The 26636-nt window shown below is 32.4% G+C and overlaps 2 protein-coding genes across 2 annotated transcripts; one reads left to right on the top strand and one right to left on the bottom strand.

The window, feature by feature from the left end:
• Positions 1-1128: 1128 nt before the first annotated feature.
• LOC111711248 (integumentary mucin C.1) lies at positions 1129-12871 on the top strand (the record flags this gene model as incomplete). Its single annotated transcript, XM_023485546.1, has 13 exons — positions 1129-1315; positions 2053-2175; positions 4280-4405; positions 4706-4825; positions 5502-5558; positions 5663-5823; positions 6051-6071; positions 6468-6554; positions 7434-7510; positions 9265-9412; positions 10062-10136; positions 12469-12513; positions 12590-12871. Coding segments are annotated over 13 exons (1314 nt in total), but the record flags the coding sequence as incomplete, so codon positions are not given.
• A 5132-nt stretch (positions 12872-18003) lies between these two features.
• On the bottom strand, positions 18004-25132 carry LOC111711249 (gonadotropin-releasing hormone receptor). The gene is made up of 14 exons (XM_023485547.1): positions 25057-25132; positions 24622-24694; positions 24312-24406; positions 23994-24047; positions 23558-23590; positions 23409-23481; positions 22840-22926; positions 22172-22272; positions 21488-21563; positions 21041-21105; positions 19574-19696; positions 19003-19087; positions 18278-18360; positions 18004-18088 (listed from the first exon to the last, which is right to left on the bottom strand). The coding sequence occupies exons 1-14, from the start codon at positions 25119-25121 to the stop codon at positions 18052-18054; spliced, it is 1050 nt and encodes a 349-aa protein (XP_023341315.1). The 5' UTR covers positions 25122-25132; the 3' UTR covers positions 18004-18051.
• Between the last annotated feature and the right edge of the window lie 1504 nt (positions 25133-26636).

Below are 26636 nucleotides of genomic sequence, written 5' to 3'. Positions count from 1 at the left end.
CGTTGAATATTTGAGAAACTCAGTGCATTGCTTTATTGATTTTTATTCATATACTATAGTACATCACAACAATATACATTTGGTGTCTTAACATTTGTGCAGATTTTGATTTAAGAGATTCGAAAAAAATTGAGAATATGGAGAAACTAAATAAAATAATATTTCATAGCATAATATTGATATCCACAAAACTGCCTAGTGCCTAACCCTATTCATGAAACCCCCGGGTTATAAAACTGGTTTTAATCAGTTTTCATAACGATACCCTTTGTTTTGGGCTCTGGACTAACCCATACAATTGTTGACTTTTTGTCCTTTATAAGTGTCAAGGCTAAATTTAAATTTTGATTTAAGATTCAAACATTAAAATCATTTTCAAAATAGCTGTTCTACTACAAAAAAAATATATTTGCATAAAACCATATTCTAAGATGTCCGGGGGGGGGGGGGGGGGGGGGGGGTCTGATATTTAGATTTTTTCTCACTAGGCTTTTGTGCTAATTGCCCGAATCCTGAGGCACAGCACTAAATGCCCGTTTAACCTAAGCCAAACTAATGTATTTGAACCAACTTCCGGTCATTTTAACATTTCAAAATATCATACCTAGATTTTTGGAAAGCTCATAGTAAGAAAACTCTAAAAATCTTAAAATCTAAAATCATATTTTTGCAGGAACAATATCCTCTCAAGACACATCATCATCAACAACAACAACGACAACGACAACTACAACAACAACAACAACAACAACTACAGATTTAACAACATCTACATCAGCTGTAGCAGAAACAGATTCAACCACAACAACCACAACAACTACAACTACAAATACTGACTCATCCACAACAACCACTACAACTACAACAACTGATTCGACAACTACCACAACGACTACCACGACAACCACAACTACAACTACTACCACCACAACTACTACTACATCAACAACCACAACAACTGGCAATTCTCAGCAATTACATGCTATCATACATTTTAAGGATTTATGACCCTACCCCTTCCCGCCCCCTTTTTTGAGATAAACCAGTAATTCTCAACAAATACATTTTAAGGATTTATGACCCTACCCCTTCCCGCCCCCTTTTTTGAGATAAACCAGTAATTCTCAGCAATTACATGCAACTACCACAACGACTACCACGACAACCACAACTACAACTACTACCACCACAACTACTACTACATCAACAACCACAACAACCACAACAACCACAACCCCCCTGCCTCCTGGTGTGGGAATAAAATGCTATGGATGTAGTGGTACGGATGGGGTCTGCACTAACTCAACAGATGAAGGTAACTACCACATTTTGCACATAAGCTTTTACGGGATAGGTTAAACAGGCAAATGGTTGTCCCGGCATGACATGCTATATTTACACGAAATGTTTATAATGTCCATTCATGGGTTAAGTTTTACAATTTTTAAAGAAATACGCTAACTTTTAAATTAATGAATTTAGTCTATTTAGAAGGTTTTGTATTTCGTATCCTAATATCCCTGAATGCAGACGTCTGTTTATTGGTTGTGTACGACAGTTGTACACAATCGACCCTGCTGTGGCAGATAACGCATGTTTTAGCCTTTAATAGATCTCTGTATTCTCTTATCTCTAGTAACTCCTCAAAATAAAAATTTTCCTTAAAATGGGACGAAATCTCTTTAGATTTTTCTTACTAAACCTGTTCTAACAATTGTGTTAAGCCATGAACTTTAGAAAAAATAATTGTTTTCAAAGAATATACCAGAAACTCACATGGTTAACAGCTTGGTTTCCAAGGGTGTGGAACAGAGAAACAGTAAAAGGACAGTTTTTGTGTCTTTGATGTTGAAGTTAAAAAAACTTTAAATGTAGCTTGAAAATCAACTTATGGGTCTGTGTACACTGCACAATAACTTTGATTTATGTTTATTAGACTATCTAAAATCATAATGAATTAGACTATCTAAAATCATAACCTCGAGAGTATAAAAATCGCTTTCCTATTCCACAGTTTTATGGTTGCACTGTACTCTATGTTTATTGTTTCAGGAAGTATTCTGTCCTGTTGGGCTAATCAAACTATCTGTACAACAGCTAAACTCACGGAAACATCAAATCCAACCAATGAAATATATGCCAGGGGCTGTGGGACCCCTGGGGATTATTATCCAGGTACACCCTCCCCCCTCCCACCCTGGGATTATTATCCAGGTAAACCCTACCCCCCTCCCACCCTGGGGATTATTATCCAGGTACACCCTCCCCCCTCCCACCCTGGGGATTATTATCCAGGTACACCCTCCCCCACCCACCCTGGGGATTATTATCCAGGTAAACCCTACCCCCCTCCCACCCTGGGGATTATTATCCAGGTACATCCCCCCCCTGGGAAAATTATCCAGATACACCCCCCCCTCTCCTCCCCAATGAATATCATCCAGGTATACCCCTCCCTCTAGGGATTATTAACCAGGTGCCCCCACCCATGACGATTGTTATCGAGGTGAACGATTTTAGCTAAAAAATGAATGGCTCACGGAAATTGAGACATTTAAGAGATTTTAATTAATAACATGTTTACAATTTGGTAACAAAACAAGATTTTTGAATGAGAATAAATCAAGAAAAATTGCACACTAAAAATGTAAAACCTATTTTCTGTTTTATTATTCTAAAGCATATTGATTTACAGCATTATCAAACTACTACTTTTAATATTCTCATGTTCTTGGAATTGAACTAAACCCATTCTTGTTTCTATAGTAGTATTGATTTTAACAGCAAACATTATCATACGACAAAGATTATAAAGAAATCGTTGCGCTTTGGTTGTTTCAATTGCAAATTGTGCATTTTTTAGCACTTTGCGCTAATGAAATTTTTCCAAACTAATTCCGCTTTTAATGGTGCGCAGGCAAATATGCAAATTGCTAGCGAAATTTGCTACAAAATATTCCAGCAAACTAGTGAAGAATAATAAATGAAGAAATAATAATAATAAAGAATTTGGCAATATTTGCGCTTTCTTGTGCCAAATTCATTTTGCACATAGCTGCACATTTCCTTGAAAAACGTTGTGGGGAATTGCATCAAAATTGAAACGAAGTAATCACTGTATTAATTAAAATAAAGTGTTTTTGGAATTGTACAGTGTGCCCCTGCACCCCCCCTTCCCCTCCATCTTTTTAATTGCTTTCCCTATTTGGTCATTAAAGGTCTATAAGGAGAAAATTGATAAAGACGTCTCATACCGAAGAGCGTAGCGCCCATACAAATTGAGCAAGTTGGAACATACGACTTAGACCGTAAAAAAATCAAATTAATAACAAACAAATCATTCAGATATTACAACCTATAGTCATCGATTATCTTTCGCCACATTTGTATATATTTAATATTTCAAACTAGTTTTAAATTGTTTTTTAAAATAATATTTAGCTTACAACTGACATTTCATAGATAGGACATTTCATAGATAGGACATTTCATTGATAGGACATTTCATAGATAGGACATTTCATAGATAGGATATTTCATAGATAGGACATTTCATAGATAGGACATTTTATATATGTGCCATTTAACTAATGGACATTTCAATGACAGGGCATTTTAAAGACAGGACATTTCATTGAAGGGCCATTTCATAAAATAAACTAATTATTATTTTCAATCTTTTGGAATTACAATAAACGATTATTTTGAAAATAATGTTTTCGTTTGTTATAAAAAAGGTTGTTTTAAAACAATTTTTCTTTCGAAAGTCTTTTTACCTAAAAGGAATACCTATATAATTTAGCAAACATGATTTCAATCAATTAGAAACAGATATTGTTTTCAAGATTTTTCGAAAATTTTCTTAAGAAAGATGTTACAATCAGGTTGAACTATGCACTTTTTGGTTGAAAGTACTTCAACATTCTCTCCAATTTCAAGTTTTAGAAAATCTTCTGAAAAATAATAACTCTAACTGAAATGTATAAATTATGTACGCAAATGTACATTAGTTATCACAGGATGCTTAAATACAAGGATAAATATAATTGAGAAAGATGTATGGTTATTCTCAGTTTGCTTACATAAAACAATTGCCTGGGACAAAGGAATTTTACGTTAATTTATTTCATAGTTTTGTAAGTTGTCTTCTAACTCTCAAATGATTCTATAGTGGGATGAGTAAGTTGTGAGTGATATTCTTCCACTGCAGTTTCCTGATTACCATGTTATAACAATCCCTCTGACCGCCTGATCTTTGATAAGTGAATATCTGATTTAGGGACAAACTGCGAGGATTTTGTAACTGCTGATGCTAAAGGATATTATTGTACCTGTAATACAAGTTTCTGCAATGATGTTCCAGGCAGCAACTCTTTGTTTTCACGGGCTGAAGCAGGAATCACAGGTAAAGGGTTTAACCAAATTATGACAAAGAAACATTTTCACTTTTTATGGTTATTGGTCTAGTAGTTAGAAAAACAGTTTTATTCTAACTTTGAGGTAATATAGGCCCAACTTCAAGTGACCCTCCATTCTTTTAACTAAGATAGTATCTTACAAAGCTACAATGGTTTAGAAACAAGTTTAGAACAAATTATTGCAATACAAAAGATAAATTTGATAGAGAGTGGGGAACACCAAATTTCACCTACAACCATCTTGGATAAAATGGTTAGTCATTGATTATGTACATTGTACACTGTAGGGTCTGGTCAGCACTGCCATGTGTGTAGCGGAGAGGATTCCCTTTGTAGTAACAGTACAGATGGTGGAACAGTAACAGACTGTGGTGATGGTGTCACTACCTGCCTCCTTGGCAAATCAAGTAAGTTTATATCAAAGAGTCTCAGCACAGTTAACTAGGGTCAGTTTGAATATAAACTGGACCGACTCCTTACACGGGCTGTTGCATAGGCCTCCCACTAGCTTAGTTTAGTGTGAAAATGGCCCTGGCAGATTTTTCTACTGAAATCAGCTTATTTTCAAAAATAATGATTGTTGACATTTTGTTTTCCAGTCAAAATATATGGTTTTTGGATAATACAAAACACTGCAGTACTTTGCAGGGCTCCTTAAACGTAACACATCAGTGCAAGTTAAAACACTTTTTTTGAAAAAGGAAACATTAGTTGATGCAAATCAAAACTTCAGTTTGTTACAAGAAATATTTGTAAAAGCAAGTTATGTGATGCATTAGAATTAACAAAATTGTTAATTATTCTCTTTGTAATACAAAGGATCCAGAATTGTTTTGTTTTACTTCTTCTTAAATTTATCTTTATACTTTGCAATTGTCTGTTTGTTTGAATCTTATAAATGTCAAAACAGCTGAACTGAAAAATTTGCCCAGAAAAAACAACATTTATTATTTTATTATAACAATCAGCTAAATTTTGAAAACGATTAAAATAGGCAATTTTTAGAGCAAATTGTTAATAAGAAACAGGATGTAAAGCAACCAAAAGGCCTAGTTTTAGTAAATAATGGTAATTTCTTTTCAGATGATGGAGTGAATATAGCCAGAGGCTGTGGTTTAAAGGGAAATCTGGCACAATTAGGGAGGATAACATCTTAAGAATAATATCGTCCAAAATACTTAACATTTCTGTAAAAAATAGAATTTTTAAAAATTAAATTTAAGAAATTTGATGATTTTCCTCAGGCTGCAACATTGGAGATACATTTACCGTTTGCATATGCGAAACCAATTTATGTAATTCTCCCAACAATACAAATTATCTTTTCGGCCTTGCAACAACCACAACAACCTCAACCACAACTACAACCACAACACAAGCAATAAAGCCTGGAGAAACTACTAGTGTAAGAAAATTGATAAAATGGCTTCAGCGCTTAATACTACATTGACTACGGCACTGTTTAAAAACATTGCAATCACATTAAGTGTTTCATTAATTTTTGGTTCAGTTTTTCTGGACATTTTAGCACAATTTCAACTCAATATTGGGACAAAACCATTTAACTTTTAAAACTTTTGAAGAAACAAAATGATAAAACTAATGTTGTATTTTCATATTATTTAATTTCAGACCCCTGCCCCAGTACCCCAGGTAATTAAATCAATCTTTTTATCTTTGTTCAAACCTTTGACAGAGAATAAAAATAATGAAGATATCATCTTCCATGTTATAAAGAAAACATATCCATTTTTCCTCCTTATCTCTGCACTGGATGCAGTCGAAAGTCACCTTTACAAAGATACCACAATTAAAATTGATCAATTATTTTTATGAAGAAGGCTACCACTAAACACAGACCAAGTCAAGGAAACTATTGTAAATCGGAATGTATCTCTTTAACTAAAAATACCTTCAAATTATGTCAGCAGTTCATTTACGGTGTTCTTCCATTAGCAGGCATTTAATCTAATGCTTTATTACTCGTTAAAAAATAAGTCGAATTATAGACAAAAACAGGAGTTTTAAAAACTGACATGACATATATAGGGTATAAGAAGTACAGCCACCTCTTATTCAAATATATCAACATCAGAGACATCTACAACAACTTTTATTCCTGCAACTACAAATATTGTAAGTGCCATAGCTGACAATATAGAATCACAGCATTAGAACCTAAACAAAATTAAAAAAAAAACAGTGAAGAGTTTATTTAAATAAAATTGCTAAAAGAAAAGATTAGAAAAACATCTTCAAAGGTTGAATAATTCAAATATCTTTTTTTCTTTTTTAATTATCTATTCACTACCCTTCACATAACACAATGAAGATATAGTATTTATTAAACCTATCCTGGTTGGGATATTTATTGATATTGCTCCTTGGAGTTAAGATAGAATAGCTAGTACAAAAAAACATATTAAGAAATAACTTTCCCAAGACTTTCTCATTATTTTGTTTGGATTTTAGACAAGATTAATTGGAAAGATTTTAAATTTATAATCATATCAAATTTAAAGTTTACCAAAATTTACCATCATTCTTTCTTTTAACTATAGCTGTCTAGCTTAACTAAAAAAATCTAAGTACAATGACAAGTTCAAACATTCTTATTTTCCAATGATATGCTTGAGAATTCTTTAAAGGGACTGTAAGCATAATTTTAAGTGACCTTTATTTAAAGAGGAGCATTCTCAATCGATAACGGTAAGCAAGAAACCATATATGAAAATAATCATTTTTCAAAAATCATGGATATCTAATTCATAGAAAAAGATTGAAAGGGAACTGTTATGAATCCGACATGCCACTTCATCAATAAAGGGTCACTTCTAATTACGCGTACAGTCCCTTTAAGATTAATAAATATATTTACTTGGCAGAGGACATGGTCACAGTATTTGCTAACACAAATATAATTAAGTAGAAATATTAATATAGATATAATTCATAGTTTGTGAGACATTAATTTAAGTTCTTTTTCAGTTCTATCCTACATTTAGACTTTTCTAGAACTCAGTTGACCTGGCTGCCCTGGTTCTACTGATTCAGCAGAATACACCAACAACATCATCACCAGTTGTATCAGGGTCAGTATTATCTTATTATACTTCTAACCAAATGGCGTGTCCACTTATAAAATTTACCCTGAAAAAAAAACATATTTAAAAAATTAACAACATTTTGAAAGATATGTTGTGCAACAGGCAACATTTTTAAAAACCCATTGCTAAAAATCAAAAAAGGGACCCCACTCTCAAATTGTGACTTAGATTAAGGTGAGGGGATGTCCCCTTATTTTTCCAGGGGATGGACATCCCCCATTTAGCCGCCTCAGGCTGTCTAGAATTTATATATTCTGTTTGGGTTTGTTTGACTAAGTTTAAAAATGAACAAAAAATATTATTTGAAAACTAAATTTTTTGGTTAATTTTTGAATTTATCTTCTGTCAAGGTTGAACAATTTTGCAAATAATTATTGTCTTTGAACCACTATTCAATACATTATTCTAACTAATTTTTGAGGGAAAGGATTTAAATAGCTTATTTTCAAACCTGCCAACCCTAGGGCTGAGCGTCATTCCTGAGAAACGATTGTTCTTTCATGAGAATGAACGGAACTATCAAAAATAATCCCATCGATCCGAAAAAAGAACGAAACACTTAGAACACATTTCTAAAAATATTGGAACGATTAGGAAAAGAATGAAATGGAACGAAAATTGCTTGAAAAGAACATTTTAAATCAGGAACACATTCTTATTATAAAGAAGGCCTTCTAAGTTGGAACTTATTTTATATCAGGAATGTGTTTTAAATAATTAAAAGAATTTTTTGATTTAAAATCTGACCCTACCCCCCTGCCCCGGCCTCCCTTTCTCGTATGAAGGGTAGATTAAGGTTGAAAGAAATTGTTTTCTATAACTTATTTATATCTCTTTTTAATATCATGTTAAAGATAAACCGGCAATTCTCAGCAATTACATGCTATCATACATTTTAAGGATTTATGACCCTACCCCTTCCCGCCCCCTTTTTTGAGATAAACCAGTAATTCTCAGCAATTACATGCTATCATACATTTTAAGGATTTATGACCCTGCCCCTTCCCGCCCCCTTTTTTGAGATAAACCAGTAATTCTCAACAAATACATTTTAAGGATTCACAAAAAATATAATTGCTCGGCACATAAATTATCTAAGCTTATTCTGTTAACCCTAAAACATATAATTTAAAGTACATTTTCGGCCGTGAGGAACATTTTATCATAAAATCGTCAATTTTAACTTTTTAACATCCCCTTTTCTACAAAACTTTTGTATTGGACACCTCTAAAGTAAACCCCCTACCCCGGAAAAACCAAAGTGAGCAGCATTCAGTTTCTTCAATTTGAAATCAAACGTGTTTTGATCTATAATTCAACAATCTTTTACCTTACGGATTTGTTTATTTTATACCTTTTTCTTCAAAATGCATATACCGACAAAAAAGTATTTAAGAAAAAAGACTAAACAATTGTGTTTATTGGGTCAAATTGTGATCTAAAGTCACAGATTTCTTGAATATTGACACGTGNCACCCTATCTTCTTGACTAAGAACAGAACAGGGGGATGGAACTGTTTTTTGACTAAGAACATCAAGACTGGAACAGAACAGGATGACCATTCTTTGACTAAGTACAGGACTGGAAGGAACAAAAAAGAAAGGAACAATTGAAAAAAAGGAACAAAAACAGAACAATCTAGCTGAAGACCCTCGTTTTTGAACAGTACTGAACGATTTCAAAAAAGTCTGAACGTGCCAGCCCTAGCCAACCCCTGCTTAGAACATGTAATATTAAGTGCTAATAACTCTACCAATGGAACATCAACTAATGGGACATTAACTAATGATACCACTGCTGCTCCCCCTCCTCCTGCTCCTACAGTAGATCTAGCCTCCCTCATCTCTAGTATCCCTGGTCTGGAGAGCTTGAGTATTGTTGGCAAGGTAAAGGATCAATGTAACAACTATATTTTATTTGCTTTGGACCTCATTTCATGAATAGGCAGAAGCAGTTGAACCATGTATCGCTGGTAGTTCAACCAGTTGGCTTTTTAATTGGTTCAAACTGAATAAAAGTGGTTTAATTTATGTACTGTACACTGTGGAAGGAACGTAAACAAACTCAGTGCCTCCACAGAAGTTGAAGGGAAAGGACTAAAGCTCTGATGTGATATTACAGTCCAAAAAAAATAAGTTAATATATCAAGTTAGAGCGAATACTTATGATTTTTAGCTTTCTGGTCAATATGGGAAATACAATAGCAATATATTCTGATTCCACCCCTTGGGCCCTTTTTCCCTCAAAATGATGTGTTGCCCCTGAATTCTTTGTTTTGATCTCCTCCCACTGCAGCAAACAGATTTGACGCATTATATATGGCGGTTCATGGTCAACATATTTCTTGAAGTCAACCATGGTCTAGCCAGACCCTCCCTTTAAGTTTGATTGGGGTAAAGTTTGCATGCTGTCACTGTAAATTAGAGGTCAAAGGTCGTTTATCTGATTTGTTAAACATTCTCTAGCTTTAAATAAGCTCCGATTTCCCAGGCTTTATTAATCACTTAATTTACAGGATTGATCATATTATTTCAGTGTGCTTACCTGTCTGATGGTACAAAGGTGGATCTAACAACTGCCGGGGTTACAGCATACTCACAATCCTCACAAGTAAGCTTAGACTGTACAACTGTACTGAATAATGAACAGGGTTCACAGCATACACGCAATCCTCACATGGAAGCTTAGACGGTACAATGGGTGGAGTGAATTTAAAAATTTCTTCACAGAACTACGGCGAAAGTCAATTCTTATGTAAAAAACAATTCTAAGAACAATTTTTTAATAACACTTTTTGATTGGAGGTCGTCTTCGTTTGATAACTATCACTGCAATTTTTGTCTCTTTTTAGAGATCTGTGATTTCGCAATACACAAGAAAAATGCTTCCAATAATTACGGCGATTCATTTTTATGTAAAAACAATTCTAAAAACAAATTATTTTATGTCAGTTTTTGATTGGAGGTCGTCCTCATTAGCAACCGGGCACTGCAAGTTTCATGACCTATATATACTCCTTTTCTGAAATTTGTCTTTTCGCAATAAGCATGCAATATGCTTGAAATTATTAAGGCTATAGTCAATTCTTATGGAAAAAACCAATTTAAAAACAATTTCTTTCATGACACTTTTTGATTGGAGGTCGTTTTTGTTAGCTAACTGGCACTCCAATTGTTTACCTAAATGTACTCTTTTTTGAGATTGGTGATTTCGCAATAAGCATGCATTAAGCTTCCAATTGTTAAAGCGATAGGCATTTCTAATGTTGAGAACAATTTCTTTTTTGACACTTTTTGATTGGAGGTCATCTTTTTATGCTAAATAGCACACAGATCCAGAAAAAGAGTAAATTTAGGTCAAAAATATCAGTGCCAGTTAGCTTAAGAAGACGACCTCTAATCAAAAACAGTCATAAAAGATTTTGTTCTTAGAATTGTTTTTTACATATGAATTGATGATATGAATCGCCGTAAAGATTTTAAGCAAATTGTTTTATTTTTGGAAATTCACTCCCCCTTACTGTACAACTAGGTTTTGCAGCGAAAAGGAAAAATCGTTTAAATTTTTTTTTTTTCGCGAAAATTTCGCTTTAATCTGTTTTGAGAAAAATGCAAATATTTAGCAAATTAAGAAGTGCAAAAATTTTCGCTTTTTGCGAAATTTTGTCTCAATCTGTTTCGCAAAAAAATGCAACATATTTGCAAAATAAGAAATGTGAAAATTTCGCGAAAAAATTAGAAATTTAAAAAAGCAAAATTTTTGCGAAATTTCATCAAAAAAGACAAAATACAGCTTCAAAAAAAAATTTGCATTTTTCGCTTCATTCATTTCCGCGAAAAAGTTTGTGTAATACAAACGAGAATTTTCGCATTTTTTAGCAAACCGTACGTACAACTGTACTGATAAATTAACAATGTTTACAGCACTTGAACAATCCTCCGCAGTAAGTTTAGACTGTACAACTATACTGAATAATAAAAAGGGCTTAGAAAAAATAAGTTTAGACTGTATAGTGTACAACTGTACTGAATTTTGTTCGGAGCCCGAAATTTAAAAGCGTATCGTTGAACATAACTCCCGAGTTTCCTTTATGAGGTCTTAACATTTTGTAGATTTTGATTTAATTGAGATTAGACAAAAATGGAGAATATAAAGAAACAATATAAAATAATATTTCATAACAAAAACATCGATATCCACAAAACTGCCTAACACCATTCGTAAAACCCGGGTTTTAAAACTGGTTTTCATAACGGTACCCTGACTTAAGTTTTGGGCTCAGAGTCCAAAATTTAAGACAGAGTGTTGTCATGAAACCCGTTATAAACCTCGGATCGGAACCTGGGTTTCTGGGTTAAAATATTGTTTTAAATGTTAGTCTTGTATTATAGAGGACGTGAGACAGACTCTAATAAAAACGCATAAATAACTTCCAGTATATATATTTCTTATAACTTATTACTAGAGGGTTCAGAACTAGAGTCAATATCGATATCACACGTGTAGATGTTTATCAGTACTATGCCCCGCATCCGTTCTATCTCATTCTGTTGAATCTTGTGGAACTTGTTTAACGCGGCCAGGCATCGTCTTCCACAGTATCATTTATTTTATGATTGTTTAAATCTTTCATTACAATACACACAAATGTCTAAATCCCAAAAAGGAAACTCGGGAGTTTCATTTTACGATATACTCTTTTGAGTTTGTAGCTCATGTTTCACAGCACAGCAAAATCTTCACAAATGTTTTTAATGAATTGAATAAACAGAAAGGGGTCACAGCAGACTCAAAATCCTTAATAATTTTATAAAACAATTTGCGGTTCTTTGACTGAAATGAAAGGTCAAACCGATTCCAATGTTGCATCTTAACCAATGTTTTTTAAGACAGTGTACACATATACATATACATGTGACACTATAGTATTGATAATAATAAGGTTGGTACTGGTAGCAGTATTGCCAGTATTGATGATTGCTCAGCGGTAAGTTTTAAATTAATGATATTTAGAAAGATAACTGGAACATTTTTTACTTCTTAACTATTTTAATTATGTTCAGGACAACAACAGCGACAGAATGGTTCCCTATCATTTAATTGTCTTATTTTTCTTCAATTTAACTTTATTTAGAAACAGATTTATCTAAAAAGATGTATATATTTTGATATTTTTGACATGATGTGGATAATACACATCACAAAATATTTTTGTAATCCTGGACCAATAATGTTGAGTTACAATCAATACTATATAATCAAACTTTGCTGTGATAAAAGAGCGTTAAATTGGCAAAATTGTGATAGAATTAGTAATTTAGAGAAAATATACATACATTTGATGATGCATTTAGAAGTTGATGTAGATTCTGAAAAAAAGGAAATAAAAGAAAATATGGGCCTTGTATTGAATCTGATTTTCTAATTTCTTTTTTCTTTGCATTCTAATGTTGTAGACCTTTGATATTTCAAACTATGAAATTAGTTAGATTAAACAGACCAAGTTTAAATATCAAAGGTTTATATCATCAGGTTGCAAAGATATAGTGATTAGAAAAATAAAGTTTGTGATAAAGACTAGTTCCTTTGCTATTTGAAAAGAGATATTAAACAGCTAGCTTGAGTATACATGGGCACTAACTTGATTATATAAATCTCTTTCCTACACATACTTGTATATATGTTAGTTATGTAGCGATGGCCATTTTTGAGGGAACCCTTGAATACCCTGGTAACATAGGCTAACAAAATTTGTTTTTTCTTTCAAAACTCAAATATTTATTTTAAAATTTAAAAATTTAGTGTTTTTTAAAAATTCCACGGACAACGCCGGGCACTTAAGCTAGTGTGTTTTTAAACATCTACTTCTGGGATATACTGTAGAATAGCAATTACATAATTGTGATAAAGTTTTCAAAGAAAAATTGAATTTCTGACTGAAAATTGAATCGAATATTGCTTGAAAGATGGCTTGGGTTCTTGTTAAACATAGGATTGGAGATCTCGCGTAGATAATTGGCAATTAAATTGAATATAGCTTGAAAGATAGCTTGGGTTCTTGTTAAACATAGGATTGGAGATCTCGCGTAGATAATTGGCAATTAAATTGAATATAGCTTGAAAGATAGCCTGGGTCATCGTTGAATTATACGAGTTGAGATTTGGACTGTTTGTCCTTTAGAATCGCAAAATTAGTCCTGATTGATATTAGTAACGAGTAGACCTGGATAGATACGTCTCGAGTAAATTGTTATGGAGATGGAGTAGGTAGGTACCAAACACTTTCGTCGTTATTTTCCACATTTTATTCATTTTTAGGTTTAAAGGATACCGTTGTAAATTACGCTTACAGTCCCTTTAATGTCATTCTGTAGATTCTGTTTTTATGTTAAGAACTAATATCTTTAATTAATATCTACTAAAACATAAATAAAACAAAACGAGAGTTTTATTCAATAATACACTCTGCAGTGATCCAAAGGTTGCAAGCAAAAAATCGAGGGAAATTTTGCCAATTATCTTCTTGAATCCTGAATTTAAAATGTCTATGCCCTATGGCAACAAAAAATGTAAAATGTTAGTAAGGTAAAATCAAAGGCCAGGGTGTTTTGCGACAGTTGAAAGTCAACCCAGTCTTGACATTTTGTGCACCTTTTTCTAGCAGTCTGGGTCTATGTGAATCTTTAAATATCTGCACTGGTCCTATTTAATATACATACATAACAACCTCAGCAGTGAAGAATAATTCTAACGAACAAAAGTCCACTCAATAATATTCTTTTTACTTTTTACAAGTAAAGGATTTGAGTCTTGGCCACAAATTAAATTTTGTTCTAATCCTTATATTTTTACCACCTGATGTTGAAAATCTGTGATATTTCAGACTCTTATTTGATCTAAGAGATTTCATAGTTTGAAATATCAAAAGGTTTACGACATTGGATTACAAGGTAATAGGAATTAGAAAATCAGAATTTGTGACAAAAACTTATTCCTTATTCCAGTTGAGAGAGTATAATCCTAAGATCTATGTTTTAGAAAAAGTATTTTTAAGCTAAACCACCGGAAACCCCAAAAAGTTTTTTTTCGAGGTAGTTTTTTAAAATCCTTAGAAATTGGAGTGGTGCCTCAAGAAATGTCAATAAGTTCCCACTGATGAAATGTTCATTTTCTATATTTACAAGAATGATAATTAATTCTTCATCATAACAGTTCATTAAGCCTGTAATTAATACAGAGGCCCATAGTAATCTAAATAAATTACGTTGTACATTGTCCGCAGATCGCAAAAATATTAGATTATCAAATGCCAAATGATCAAAAATCTTTAAATGATCAAAAAAATGTGCGCTAAACAGTTAGGACAACTATTTTTATTCTTAAAAAATATCATAGAATTTTACAATAAAGTTAATTTTAAAGTTTAATGTACTTCTTTCTATTCTCTTGTATTTTCTACTCTTCTCTTCTATTTTCTACTCTTCTCTTCTATTTTCTACTCTTCTCTTCTAGTATCTTCTCTTCTCCTTTCTTCCCTTCTTTTCTTCTATTTTTTCATATCTTTTTTTTTCTTCTATTCTCTTTTCTTCTATTTTTTCTTCTCTTTTTTCTTATCTTTTCTTTTCTTCTCTTCTCTACTCTTCTGTTCTCTTATCTCTTTTCTTCTCTTCCCTTATCTCTTATCGTCTCCTCTTTGTTTTCTCTTTGTTGTTGACATTTGACCGGTTTTGAGATGAACAATGTAGTACGATTCGTTGTTATGATTTTACTCTGATTTGTTTACATTTCTAGCTAGAAGTAGACCTAATTGAAACTTACTGCGTTTGTACTGTATAATTCGGCATTTGATCATTTGGCATTTGATATCTTGATATTTTTGCCGCAGATCTAAATGCACTCATTAGTAAATATACAATCATATATTGCGATAAACCCAACCTATATACTTATATATGTAACCCCGTCAAATCCATATTTGTAATTGTAATTACGTCTGTTAACACCTAATCTTTAATGTAGAATACAAATTAGTTATGTTGATAAAGAGAAACATTTTGTCAAATTTTGGACCTTGAGAGTAAAAATTTTTTTTTCAAAGTTAAATAAAAGCAAACTTTTACATAACGACCCAAAATGATTACCATAAGCAAAGCTTTCAGTTAGTTCTAGTAATCTGAAGTACACTAGAAAGGGTTCAGTGGAGAGTATCAGACACCGACAATAACCAGAACAATATTAGGATTGTATGGTTGTTCCTGGTTCCTGGTGCTTGGTTCCTGGTTACTGGTTCCCTGTTCCTGGTTACTGATTCCTGATTCCTGGTTCCTGATTCCTGGTTCCTGGTTCATGGTTCATGGTTCCTGGTTCCTGGTTCCTGGTTACTGATTCCTGGTTCCTGGTTCCTGATTCCTGGTTCCTGGTTCCTGGGTCCTGGTTCCTGGTTCCTGGTTCCTGGTTCCTGGTTCCTGGTTCCTTGTTCCTGGTTCCTGGTTCCTGGTTCCTGGTTTCTGGTTCCTGTTTAGTTGTTCCTGGTTCCTGGTTCCTGGTTCCTGGTTCCTGGTTACACGTTAGTCTTGCAAGCCAATCAGGATTTAATAAAATATAGCTGCAAAGAGCCTCGGGTTTCCTGTGGAATTCGAAAAGCTCTTCGAAAAAAACATTGGAATTTTGAAAAAAAAATCTGCCAATTGGATCCCGCAGTCTGGCTAGCTATTACTAATATATATATATATATTTGACCAAAGAGTTTTACTATCTAGAGTAATAATCTGAGCGCAGAGCGTTCAAGGCATTCTTTTAACAGTGCAGAATATTGACGTTAAAGAGAACTGGTTTAACTTCGTCTACATGATTCAGCTACGTCTTCGTGGTTCAATTTTGTCTACGTGGTTCAACTACGTTTATGTATTTTAGCTATGCCTTTGTGGTTCAACTATATCCAAGTGTTTCAAATATGTCTCGCTACGAATAAATATGGCTAGAGGTATTACTGAAAAGTATCTCATCTTTTATCTTCAAATTTAAGAAGTAAGACAACAAAAATATATATTCAATAACAATTATTAAAGTATAGTATAATATATAAATTTATATAACGAATTTTAGTACTTCTACAATAGTAGATATATAAATCATTTGGCCAAATTTGTTTTTATCACATTTAGTGTTCTCCAATTTACATTTTTACATTAATACATTTACTGAGTATTAGCTTACAACAAAAGTAGAGAATGTTATTTTACTATAATCTTTAATTACACGAAGATTGATGATCTCAAATCTGAAAACTTTTTAATTCTAATTTTCAAATCCTTATATCTTTGCAAAAAAATGTTGTTTATATGAAATTTAACAATCAGGTTGTTAAGATAAAGGAAAAATAAATTGAGGAAAATGTTAAGTTCCTTTGCAAACCAACCCCTGTTTTATTGGTCGTTTTTTTTGTTTCAATCCTAACTTATAATTAATCGTTTCTTTTATTCTGTTTCAATTCTAACCCCTAATTGGTCATTTGTTTCATTTCATTTCATTCGTTTCAATCCTGACTACTGAGCTGGGAACTTTAGAATGGTGGATATCAGGATTAATGCTTAATCTTCTGTTTTTGCTAATCTCGAGATTATGTTAGTCTTGAGATTAAATATCTAGATCAACAAATTGGATTCTAATAACGCCAGATTAGTTCGTTTTCCTGACTGGAAGGGCCTTCAATTAATTTCTCACCCATTTATTTATTAATACATTGGTTAAAATTTGTTACAAAAGAATCTCAAACGTATTATTAAACATTTTTCTTCACCGATTAATTTACAAAATGGCCGACAACAAATTCTTGATTTGTTAGCAATTGGTCAATGCAATTTACGAACTAAATTCTCATTGGAGAAAATAATGTACGGATATCCAAAGAGAGAGAAAAAGAGTGGATTAAGGACTAAAATTAAAAGTTTCCACAGTGGATATTCGGATTAAGTAGTTGGGATTAAAGGTTATCCATTCTAAAGTTCCCAGCTCTGATTGGTCGAGGCTGAAGGTCCCAGATCTGTTTTTGGTTAAATCCCCGAACGTAAAACGACAAAAGACATGGACAAGAGTTTACAATAGTCTGATTAAATATTACAACTCATCACACAACAACTTTAGTTTTTAACCATTTTGAGATCAAAATTTGAAAGTTTCAGATTTCATAATTTGAATAAGATTATATAAAACTGACTTTTTCACAACAGTTTTTTCACAAACAGGTTTATTTGTTGTCGTTTCTGAAGAAAGATATCTGAAATTTGTTCATGTACCGTTTGATTTCTGCGTTTGGCTCTTTCGAAAAATTTCAGATTAAATCAACTTTGATTTGATGGTCAAATTGTGGCTGCTACTAGACTTGAATTTGCCAAACATTTTAATTTTTACAACTCAGCTCGACGCAAATATTTCTTTCTCTTAATTTATTTCTAAATAAATGTTCTAGATATTTTTCTTTTTAATTATCGTCTGCAGAGCGGTTGATGATTGCCGATTGGTAGGTTTACAGAAGAATTTCTGTGGATTTTGTTCCGGTATCACTAAATAAAAACAGTATTTTATTAAAATATACAATTTCAAAAGAAAGTTGCGAAACTAGACAAAAGCAAACAAAAACAAAGAAAACAAATAACAGGGAGAAAAAATAATTAAGAACTAATCAAAAATAAAATTATTTTCATATTTAACTAAAAATGTTTTAAAACAAAAAATGGAAAATAGAAACTTACCTAACGACAATATCGATCTTATTCAAATGGTCGCAGCCTTCAGATTTTGTTTTCATATGTACCGGTTTCGTTCCTCTTCTTTTCTAAATTACAGATTATTATCAGCTGTGCAACTAACCATCTTCAGAAAATGACTAACCAAGTTATAGTTCATTAACTAACCAATCTTATTGTAACGGCTTGCCAACTATATATTGAACAGCAACCTTACTGTACTGGCAAACCAACTATTTATTGAACCAAAACCAACCATTCTAACGGCTAAACAATTATAAATTTTAAAAAAATCTTAATGTAACGGCTAACCAACTATTTATTAATCTGACAATCCTCTTTGTAACGGCTAACCAAATAGATATTAAAAATCTAACTTACTGTAACGACTAACCAACAATATATTAACCTGACCACTATTGAACGATAATCTAACAAAGTAGTTATTGACCAACCTCTCTGTTATGACTAACCAACTAGTTAATTAACTAACCAATCATTCTAACGGCTAGCCAACTAGTTAATTAACTAACCAATCATTCTAACGGCTAGCCAACTAGTTATTTAACTAACCAACCATTCTAATGGCTAGCCAACTAGTTATTGAACTAACCAACCATTCTATCAGCTAGACAACTAGTTATTGAACTAACCAACCATTCTATCAGCTAGCCAACTAGTTATTGAACTAACCTAAATATAACAGCTAGCCAACTAGTTATTGAACTAACCTCAATATAACAGCTTGTTGAACCCCTTGTTGAGTTTCTCAGCATAAAACTTTGAGATTCGTGTCCAGGGTTAGGACTGGATTCACTAAAAATAAATTATTTTTTTCTGAAATAAAATAGGTTGAGAAATTTATATCTTTGCAGGTGTATGGCGAATCTATATTTAGCTATTAATTTAAGATGTTTTAAAATTTAATCGTATTATGCGTGATAAATTATTGCACTTTGTGGAGTCCTTTCTATTAAATTTTGCCAATTGTCTACCAGCTACATTAAACTCTATGGTTAGAGATTGCTCTCTATTTAGCTCTATAGAAATATTGAACTCTATTTTAAATTTTTTGGAAAAAAGCATTACTCTCAATTGAGCTATATGGATAAAGAATGAACTCTCTTTTGATCTCTGTGGATAAATTGAACTTTATTTTAAACTTTTTGGGTAAAGCATTTACTCTATTAAGCTCTGGATAAAAATAAACTCTTTATTGACCTCTATGAACAAAAATTATTCTCTAATAATCAATATGGATAAAGCATATACTCTCTAATAATCTCTATGGTTTTAATTTACCTTTTATCTGAGAAAATATTGTAGAAGAACGGGTTCAAGCAGTTGTTAGCGCAGGAGAAGGACCACAGGAACTTCTGTACGGTGTAGGAAATAGATTTAGCATTGGTAGAGTCTACTAGAAACCTAAAGAAAGATAGATAGATAGAAAGCTAGATATATAGTTAGAGAGATAGATAGATAATGTTAGGTACTTTCCCAAGTGACAATTTCTCAAAGGTAAAATTAGGCCCTTTTAGGCGCCACAGGCTGCAATGGGGGGCCGAGCGCTACCGCAAGGATGGGCTAGGGGCCAAGCACCTCTGCTAGAATAGACTGTGGGCCGAGCGCTGCAGCTAGGACAGACTGGAGATGTTGCCGTTTGGGAAATTGCCCTTTTGGGAAGTTGCCATTTGGGAAAACACCCTTGGGAAATTGTCTCTTTGGGAAAATCCTTGTGGAAAGTACCTAACATCTTTTGAATGATAGATAGAGAAGGTTACTCATAAGGGGAGAGACATCTGAGATTATTGTATTTTTGTTTAACCCTATCCCTGCTGGGGTACTAGAAAACCAGGATACGCTGGGGGGGGGGGTCAATTTGACCCCCCCTCTAAATCCCATGTTTTATGTCCAAATATGACAAATGATACATCATTAGAAAGCTCTTGTGCTCTACTTTTAGAATCTGCAAAAAAATTTGCAAATTTGCGAAAATTGAATTTTTTTATCGCAAAATCCAGTTTTATAGTAAAAATGTTTGCAAAAAAAAATTTGTCCAAAAAATGACAAATTATACATTTTTGAAAAGCCCTTCACCATGCCATTTCAAATATGCAAAAATTTTTGCAAAATTTTATATAACCTGATTTTTAATCAAGAAAAACTAAAAATGTGCAAATTTCCTTTGACAGGTTGTTTGCAAAAAATTTGCAATTTTTTTTCTCGCAAAACTTGTGCAATCCGTTACCTTATGTCATAGGCTTTCAAAAAAGCTAAACTTTATCAAAATCTGACAAGTGAAAGTGGGTCAAAACAAAGATTTAGTTTGTTACAGGCAAAAGCAGTCATTCAGGCAGTGTGCCTGAGGACTCAGGTAGTTAGTATTAAAGCCCGGTTTTATGCCTAAAGGGAGGGCTTTGGGTATGTAAGAAAAGTCAGAAAATTTCAACAGCCTCAGACCAATTCTTTTTGAGTTATGTAAAAAAAACTACAGGGGGGGGGTCAAATTGACCCCCCCCCCCAGCAGGAATAGGGGTTAAGAAGTCTATTTCATAAAACTGATTTTCCACAGCTTTATGTCTTTTTGCCAAATCATTTAGTTTACCTTTTTAGGAAATATTTTAATCCGTAGAATAGATTTAAAAGATTGACGCGTTTCAGACCGTTGTTGAAGTTTAAATATTTTTGGGTCCTTCTGTATTCTATCTATATATTTGTGGGTCCCTCTGTATTCTATCTATATTATGATGAAACTGTTACGTTACTTACCATACTGTCATCACGTTGTACGGAGCCCAGCAGAGAATAAATCCAAATATAAGAACTCCTGTGATCTAAAATATTCAATATTGAATTTCAGATTGTATTAAGCCGCGCTGTAATTGTTAGGTTTAATAAAAAGATAGAAATCCTACAAAAAATTGCACCGTGAAGGATGGACATGTAACGAATCGTATGCAGGGGCGTACTCAGGAATTTTTTCAGAGATTGAGTCCACTCTTAACCATCTAGAACCTGAAAACTCTGGGATAAGAAGACATCAAATACAATTAATTATTCCTTTAATGTCGTCTTCCTATCCCAGAGATTTCTGGTTCTAAAATACAAATAAGTGTATTTACTTCATCTATCTTTTTGGGGTGAATAGCCGGTTTTAAGGGTTCTGTTCTGAATCGGTCACGCCAAGAGGAACAATTGAAAGGATTAAATCTTTACCTTTACAGTCTGAAGACGAGCTTTGTCAAACCGTGTTTGATCGTTGGCATTACTTGCACTCAAGCTAGCGGACTTTCTGAATAACGAACTTTGTTCAATTAATTAAATTGATTTAATTGGTACTAACCATAGATATTTATTTAATTATTTATCTATGGTACTAACTAGCTAGTAACTTAATTGAATGATTCTTTAGAGATGATCTAATTTAATTCATAATCAACTTAATTCATTGGTTATCTAATACATTGATTAATAATTTACGAAATCTATTGATTAATTATTTACTAAATTGGTTGATAATCTACAGAATTCATCATAATCTAATAAATTGGTTGATAATGTAAGATTGATTCAAAATCTACTAAATTGATTCATAATCTACTAAATTAATTAAAAGTCTACTAAATTGATTCATAATCTAATAAATTGATTCATAATATACTAAATTAGTTGATAATCTACCAAATTCATCATAATCTAATAAATTGGTTGATAATGTAGGAAATTGATTCAAAATCTACTAAATTAATTACTAGTATACTTAATTAGTTGATAATCTACTAAATTAATAAATAGTCTACTAAATTAATTTATAGTCTACTAAATTAATTCATAGTCTACTAAATTGATTCATTATCTACCGAATTGATCCATTATTTACTAAATTGGTCAAGTTTATACCTTCTTGTGATGACGACCATGATGGTGACGTAGCAGATGAGCATGACGGTGAAGGGGAGCACACTGAGACACATGTTCACGAACACGTTGTAGATCACCTTCTAGACATTCAGACAGGTTAAGTCAAGTGTCAAAAGAATTTGTTTTCTTATCACTATTTCTTGGACACACAATGATGTAGAAGACTTTTAATATTTCAAACTTTTAATTCTCTTAGATCAGATAATCTAAATTTTTTTATATCTAAGATATCTGAGCTGGGAACTTTAGAATGGATAAACTTTAATCCTGACTTCTTGATCCGAATATCCACTGTGGAAACTTTTCATTTTTGTCCTAATCCACTCTTTTTCTCTCTCCTTGGATATCCGTTAATTGTTTTCTCCAATGAGAATATTTCTGTTCTCTCATTGGTTGCCCGCTTTTCTCTGATTGGCTGCTACAGTTTCTCAGATAATTAAATATTAATTTGAATTTTATCGTTTTTCATACACTTTTAAGATAATCTTGCAAGATTATGTTAATCTTGAGATTATCAAAAAGAGAGGATCAAGCAGTAATCCCGATATCCACCATTCTAAAGTTTTCAGCTCTGGATAATTTGAGTCTGCGTCAAAGCGATAAACAATCTTGAGAAAAAAAAAATCCATTTTTTTATGTTCACTCACCAAAACTTGATTTTCGAAGTATCCTATTGGGGTGCACTGAAAGTAGTCCGTAATAAAGGGATGGTTTTTCAGGCTCCAAACAAACAACTAAATGTTAACACGTTTTAGCCAAACAAACATTTTTCATTAATTTTCAATATTATTTAAAGTGAGAAATTAAAATGATTACAATGTTAAAAAGAAATTTGTTTTGAAAACACACTGTTTTAAAAGAGATAAAAAAAATGATAATGTTTTCCAAAAGAACATTTATAAGTACATAATTTTTTTATAGAGATTGAAAGCTAGAAATGCGAGTGCTAAAAGTGCTACAGTTCAATCCAGAACTTAAGAAACTTCAAAACAATTATATAAAATTTTGTTTTTTAAATATACTGATAAGGAATGTTGCAGATATTTAGTTTTTTAATTAAATAATTATTTGGAGCTCTTTAAAACTGTTTCCACATATTTCATGGCTATTATTTTTTTCAATTTCCGAGGTTTAGGTATAATTGTATAAAACCCCTTGAATAATTTAACGGTGCTAAGATATCTGGGGAAAGTTAGTTTAAATCAGTGTGTATTACCTGTGGAATACTGAGAATAGGCGCTGCTACCCAAGCTAGAGCCAGCATCAGTTTTGTTCTTCCACTGGAAACCCTGGTATAACGATTTTGTAAAAATTTATGCAATCCTTCTCGAAATATTGAAAATATGCAGTAAAGTTAATACAAACCTGTGATGTATAGGGAAGAGCACAGCGTGAAGCCTGAAAAAATAAAGGTTATTAAAACACTAGCTTGGGGACCCTACTTTGCCAGGTAATAAATTTCCCCAGTACAAATTTGAGACAAATCGGTTTAGGGGTTATAATCGGACAAACTAACAGACAAAGCGAGATTAATACTTCATATATACATACATACATTTACTATTTTGCTTAAGCATTTTAGTGCTTTGGTGTTTATAAGGATGGCCATTGTAATTAATTTAAATTTCAACTGTTTACAATTCTATCGGAGCAAACATATTTTTCTCTGGCTCGAATCTGACAATTTCCTTCATTGTTTACAAAGCTTAGGTTTGCCAGTAGCTTTGAAAAAACTTTAGAATAGAATGTGTTGGATATGAAATGGGGCGTACAGTCCCTTTAACATGTTAAAGAATCAAACCTGTCAACCGAGATAACCATGATGATTAGGCTAGACAGGAAGAATCCCATACTCCTGAATATAAATCAATATTAATATAATGGTGATAGAATTAAAAGGTGAATTAATGTTAAATTAGATGAACTAGAAAAGGAATTGAACCCCCCCTCCCCTCTTTGAAATATGTGCAATAATTCTGTACGATTTTGTAATCATAAAATAATTCATAATTCCGAATTATTACGATATAGTTGGTCGGTTTAAGCAAATAGGAAATTTGAAATCGGAGTAAAGCTCAAGAAGGCCAAAAAAGGATGATTAATTGATTGATTGGTGTACCTGGCGAAGATGCAGATCTTGCATAGTAGGTTTGATCCCTCCCAGGTTACTGTCACGGACCAGACTATCTCCAGAGGGGTGTGCAGTAGGATAACCTGATAATAATAATAATAATAACAATGATAATGATAATAATAATAATAATAATAATAATAATAATAATAATAATAATAATAATTATAATTTAGTCTTGTACATATTAGAACATTGAACACCCGTTATATCAACATAATTATTGAACACATGTCACTTTCAGATCATTTTTATTTGTCATAATAATAATAATAGTAATAGTAATAGTAATAATTACCATAAGGTCTGCTATGCCAAGATGAATGAGCAATAAACTCATTCGTTTCTTTTTTCTTTCAACAAACCTTTCTCTAAACAAATTCAAAAATAACAAAAATATTATATTTTCAACAAATAAACATAAAAAGAATAAAATTCAAAAAAAAGTTTATGGAGAAAAAATAGAGTTTTAGAATATTGGTCTCTAAAAAAATTCGATTTTTGAAAATTTTGCAAATCCACGAATTTTTTTTATAAAATTCGCGAATATATTTTATATTTTTTTTTATATTTTACAATGTATGCAAAGAGCACATATGTTTACAATTGAAAAAGAAGCGCCCTAAAAGCCTTATACCAAAAGCCTATTATTAAGCCTATTACATTAATTAAAATTTTTTATGGGCTTTTGACCACTCGAGGCGCTAGTATCTATAGTTGGATTATCCTTTACCTAACTAGTTTAGAGAGAGACACTGTGTTGAGGAACAGTCCTGTTATTAGGAGAAAAGAATTCATGCAGATATTAACAATCTAAACAAACATATCATTATCAAAAAATAGATTGAAGTCCGAAAATAACCAGATAACTAGTTTTACAGCCGATGGTTTAAAGGACGTATCGTTGTGGATCCGAAATTAAACTTATTAAATGGAAGGGGGGGGGGGGGCACTTGAAAATACCCTTTTTAAGTCATATTAATTTTTACAAAGTTTGACCCTCAGAAAGAAGAATTCCATGAATGTTTGAAAGTAAAAATCTGCAAGATAGTATTCTAAGTTCAAAAATAAACTCAGATTTAAGTTTGATACACAAAGAAATCAAGATAAATCTTCACGACGACAAAAAACGAAAACAAGACGATAGTTTTCAAAACGATTGCTTTTTAAAAACGTTCGTATTTTAAAACGGTCGTTTTCAAAACGATCGTTTTTAAAAAAGGTCTTATTTTTAAAATCGTTTTTCAAAGTGATCATTTTTATAAATCTTGTTGTTTCGTTAACGATCGTTAACGACGTCCCTTTGTAAACGATTGTTAAAGACGATCCTCCATTATTGATCTTCAACGACGACTCCTCAATAACGATTGTTAACGACGATCCTTCGTTAACGATCGTTAACGAAGAAAGGAAGAGACATTCGTTTTTCGTTTTATAAAGTTCAAAACAAATGGGTAGTTTTTAAAAACGATCGTTTTCGAAAGCGATAAAAAAACGATCATTCAACGATCATTCTCAAAAACGATTAACAACCCTAGGTATTTATAGAAAATCCACCAGATTTTAGAAAAATCCTAAAAGATGGGTTTTACAGACTTTTGTTTAGTGAATAAAACCCTAACTATAAATTTGTAAAATGTGTTTAAAAATTGGGTTGTTTAAATCTGTGAAGCGAGAGTGGGATTAACCCATCTAAAAGATATGTTAATCTTTAAACTAAAGGAAAACTTTTCAAATATCAGGTAAAAAATGAAAAGATAGAAGTGAAGATGAGTATGCGGATGAGGATGAGGATGACAATGAGGATGAGGATGAGGATGGGGATGAGGATGAGGATGAGGAAGAGGAAGAGGAAGAGGAAGAGGAAGAGGAAGAGGATGAGGATGAGGATGAGGGTTATTTTAAGGACTGTAAGTTTAATTAAGTGACCCTCCATGCAAATATGGTAATGTCCTATTCACAACAATACCCTTAAAAAGATTCTAAATTATAAACTTATCAAGTCAGAAAAACGACGCTATCCTTTAGATTTTCGATTAGATTAAGGGTATCGTTGTAAATCGGGCATTGCCATTTTTGTACGCTGAGGGTCACGGAAAAAAGTCTTAATTTTGGCTAAACATCCTTTATATGAAATTCTAAAACGTACCATTGATTGAACCGTTTTTCTCCATTTCAAGAACTACACCGGAGACTAAAACGGACATTTTAAATCCGAAAACTCTGAAAGTATGAATATTTTGAACATTTTCAACATTTTGAATATTTTGAACATTTTCAACATTTTGAACATTTTGAACAATTTGAATATTT

The sequence above is a fragment of the Eurytemora carolleeae genome, unplaced genomic scaffold, assembly GCF_000591075.1.
Source record: "Eurytemora carolleeae unplaced genomic scaffold, Eaff_2.0 scaffold1110, whole genome shotgun sequence".
NCBI classification, from domain to species: domain Eukaryota; kingdom Metazoa; phylum Arthropoda; class Copepoda; order Calanoida; family Temoridae; genus Eurytemora; species Eurytemora carolleeae.
The sequence above is the reverse complement of the archived record's forward strand: the minus strand, read 5'-3'. Positions and strand labels throughout refer to the sequence as shown.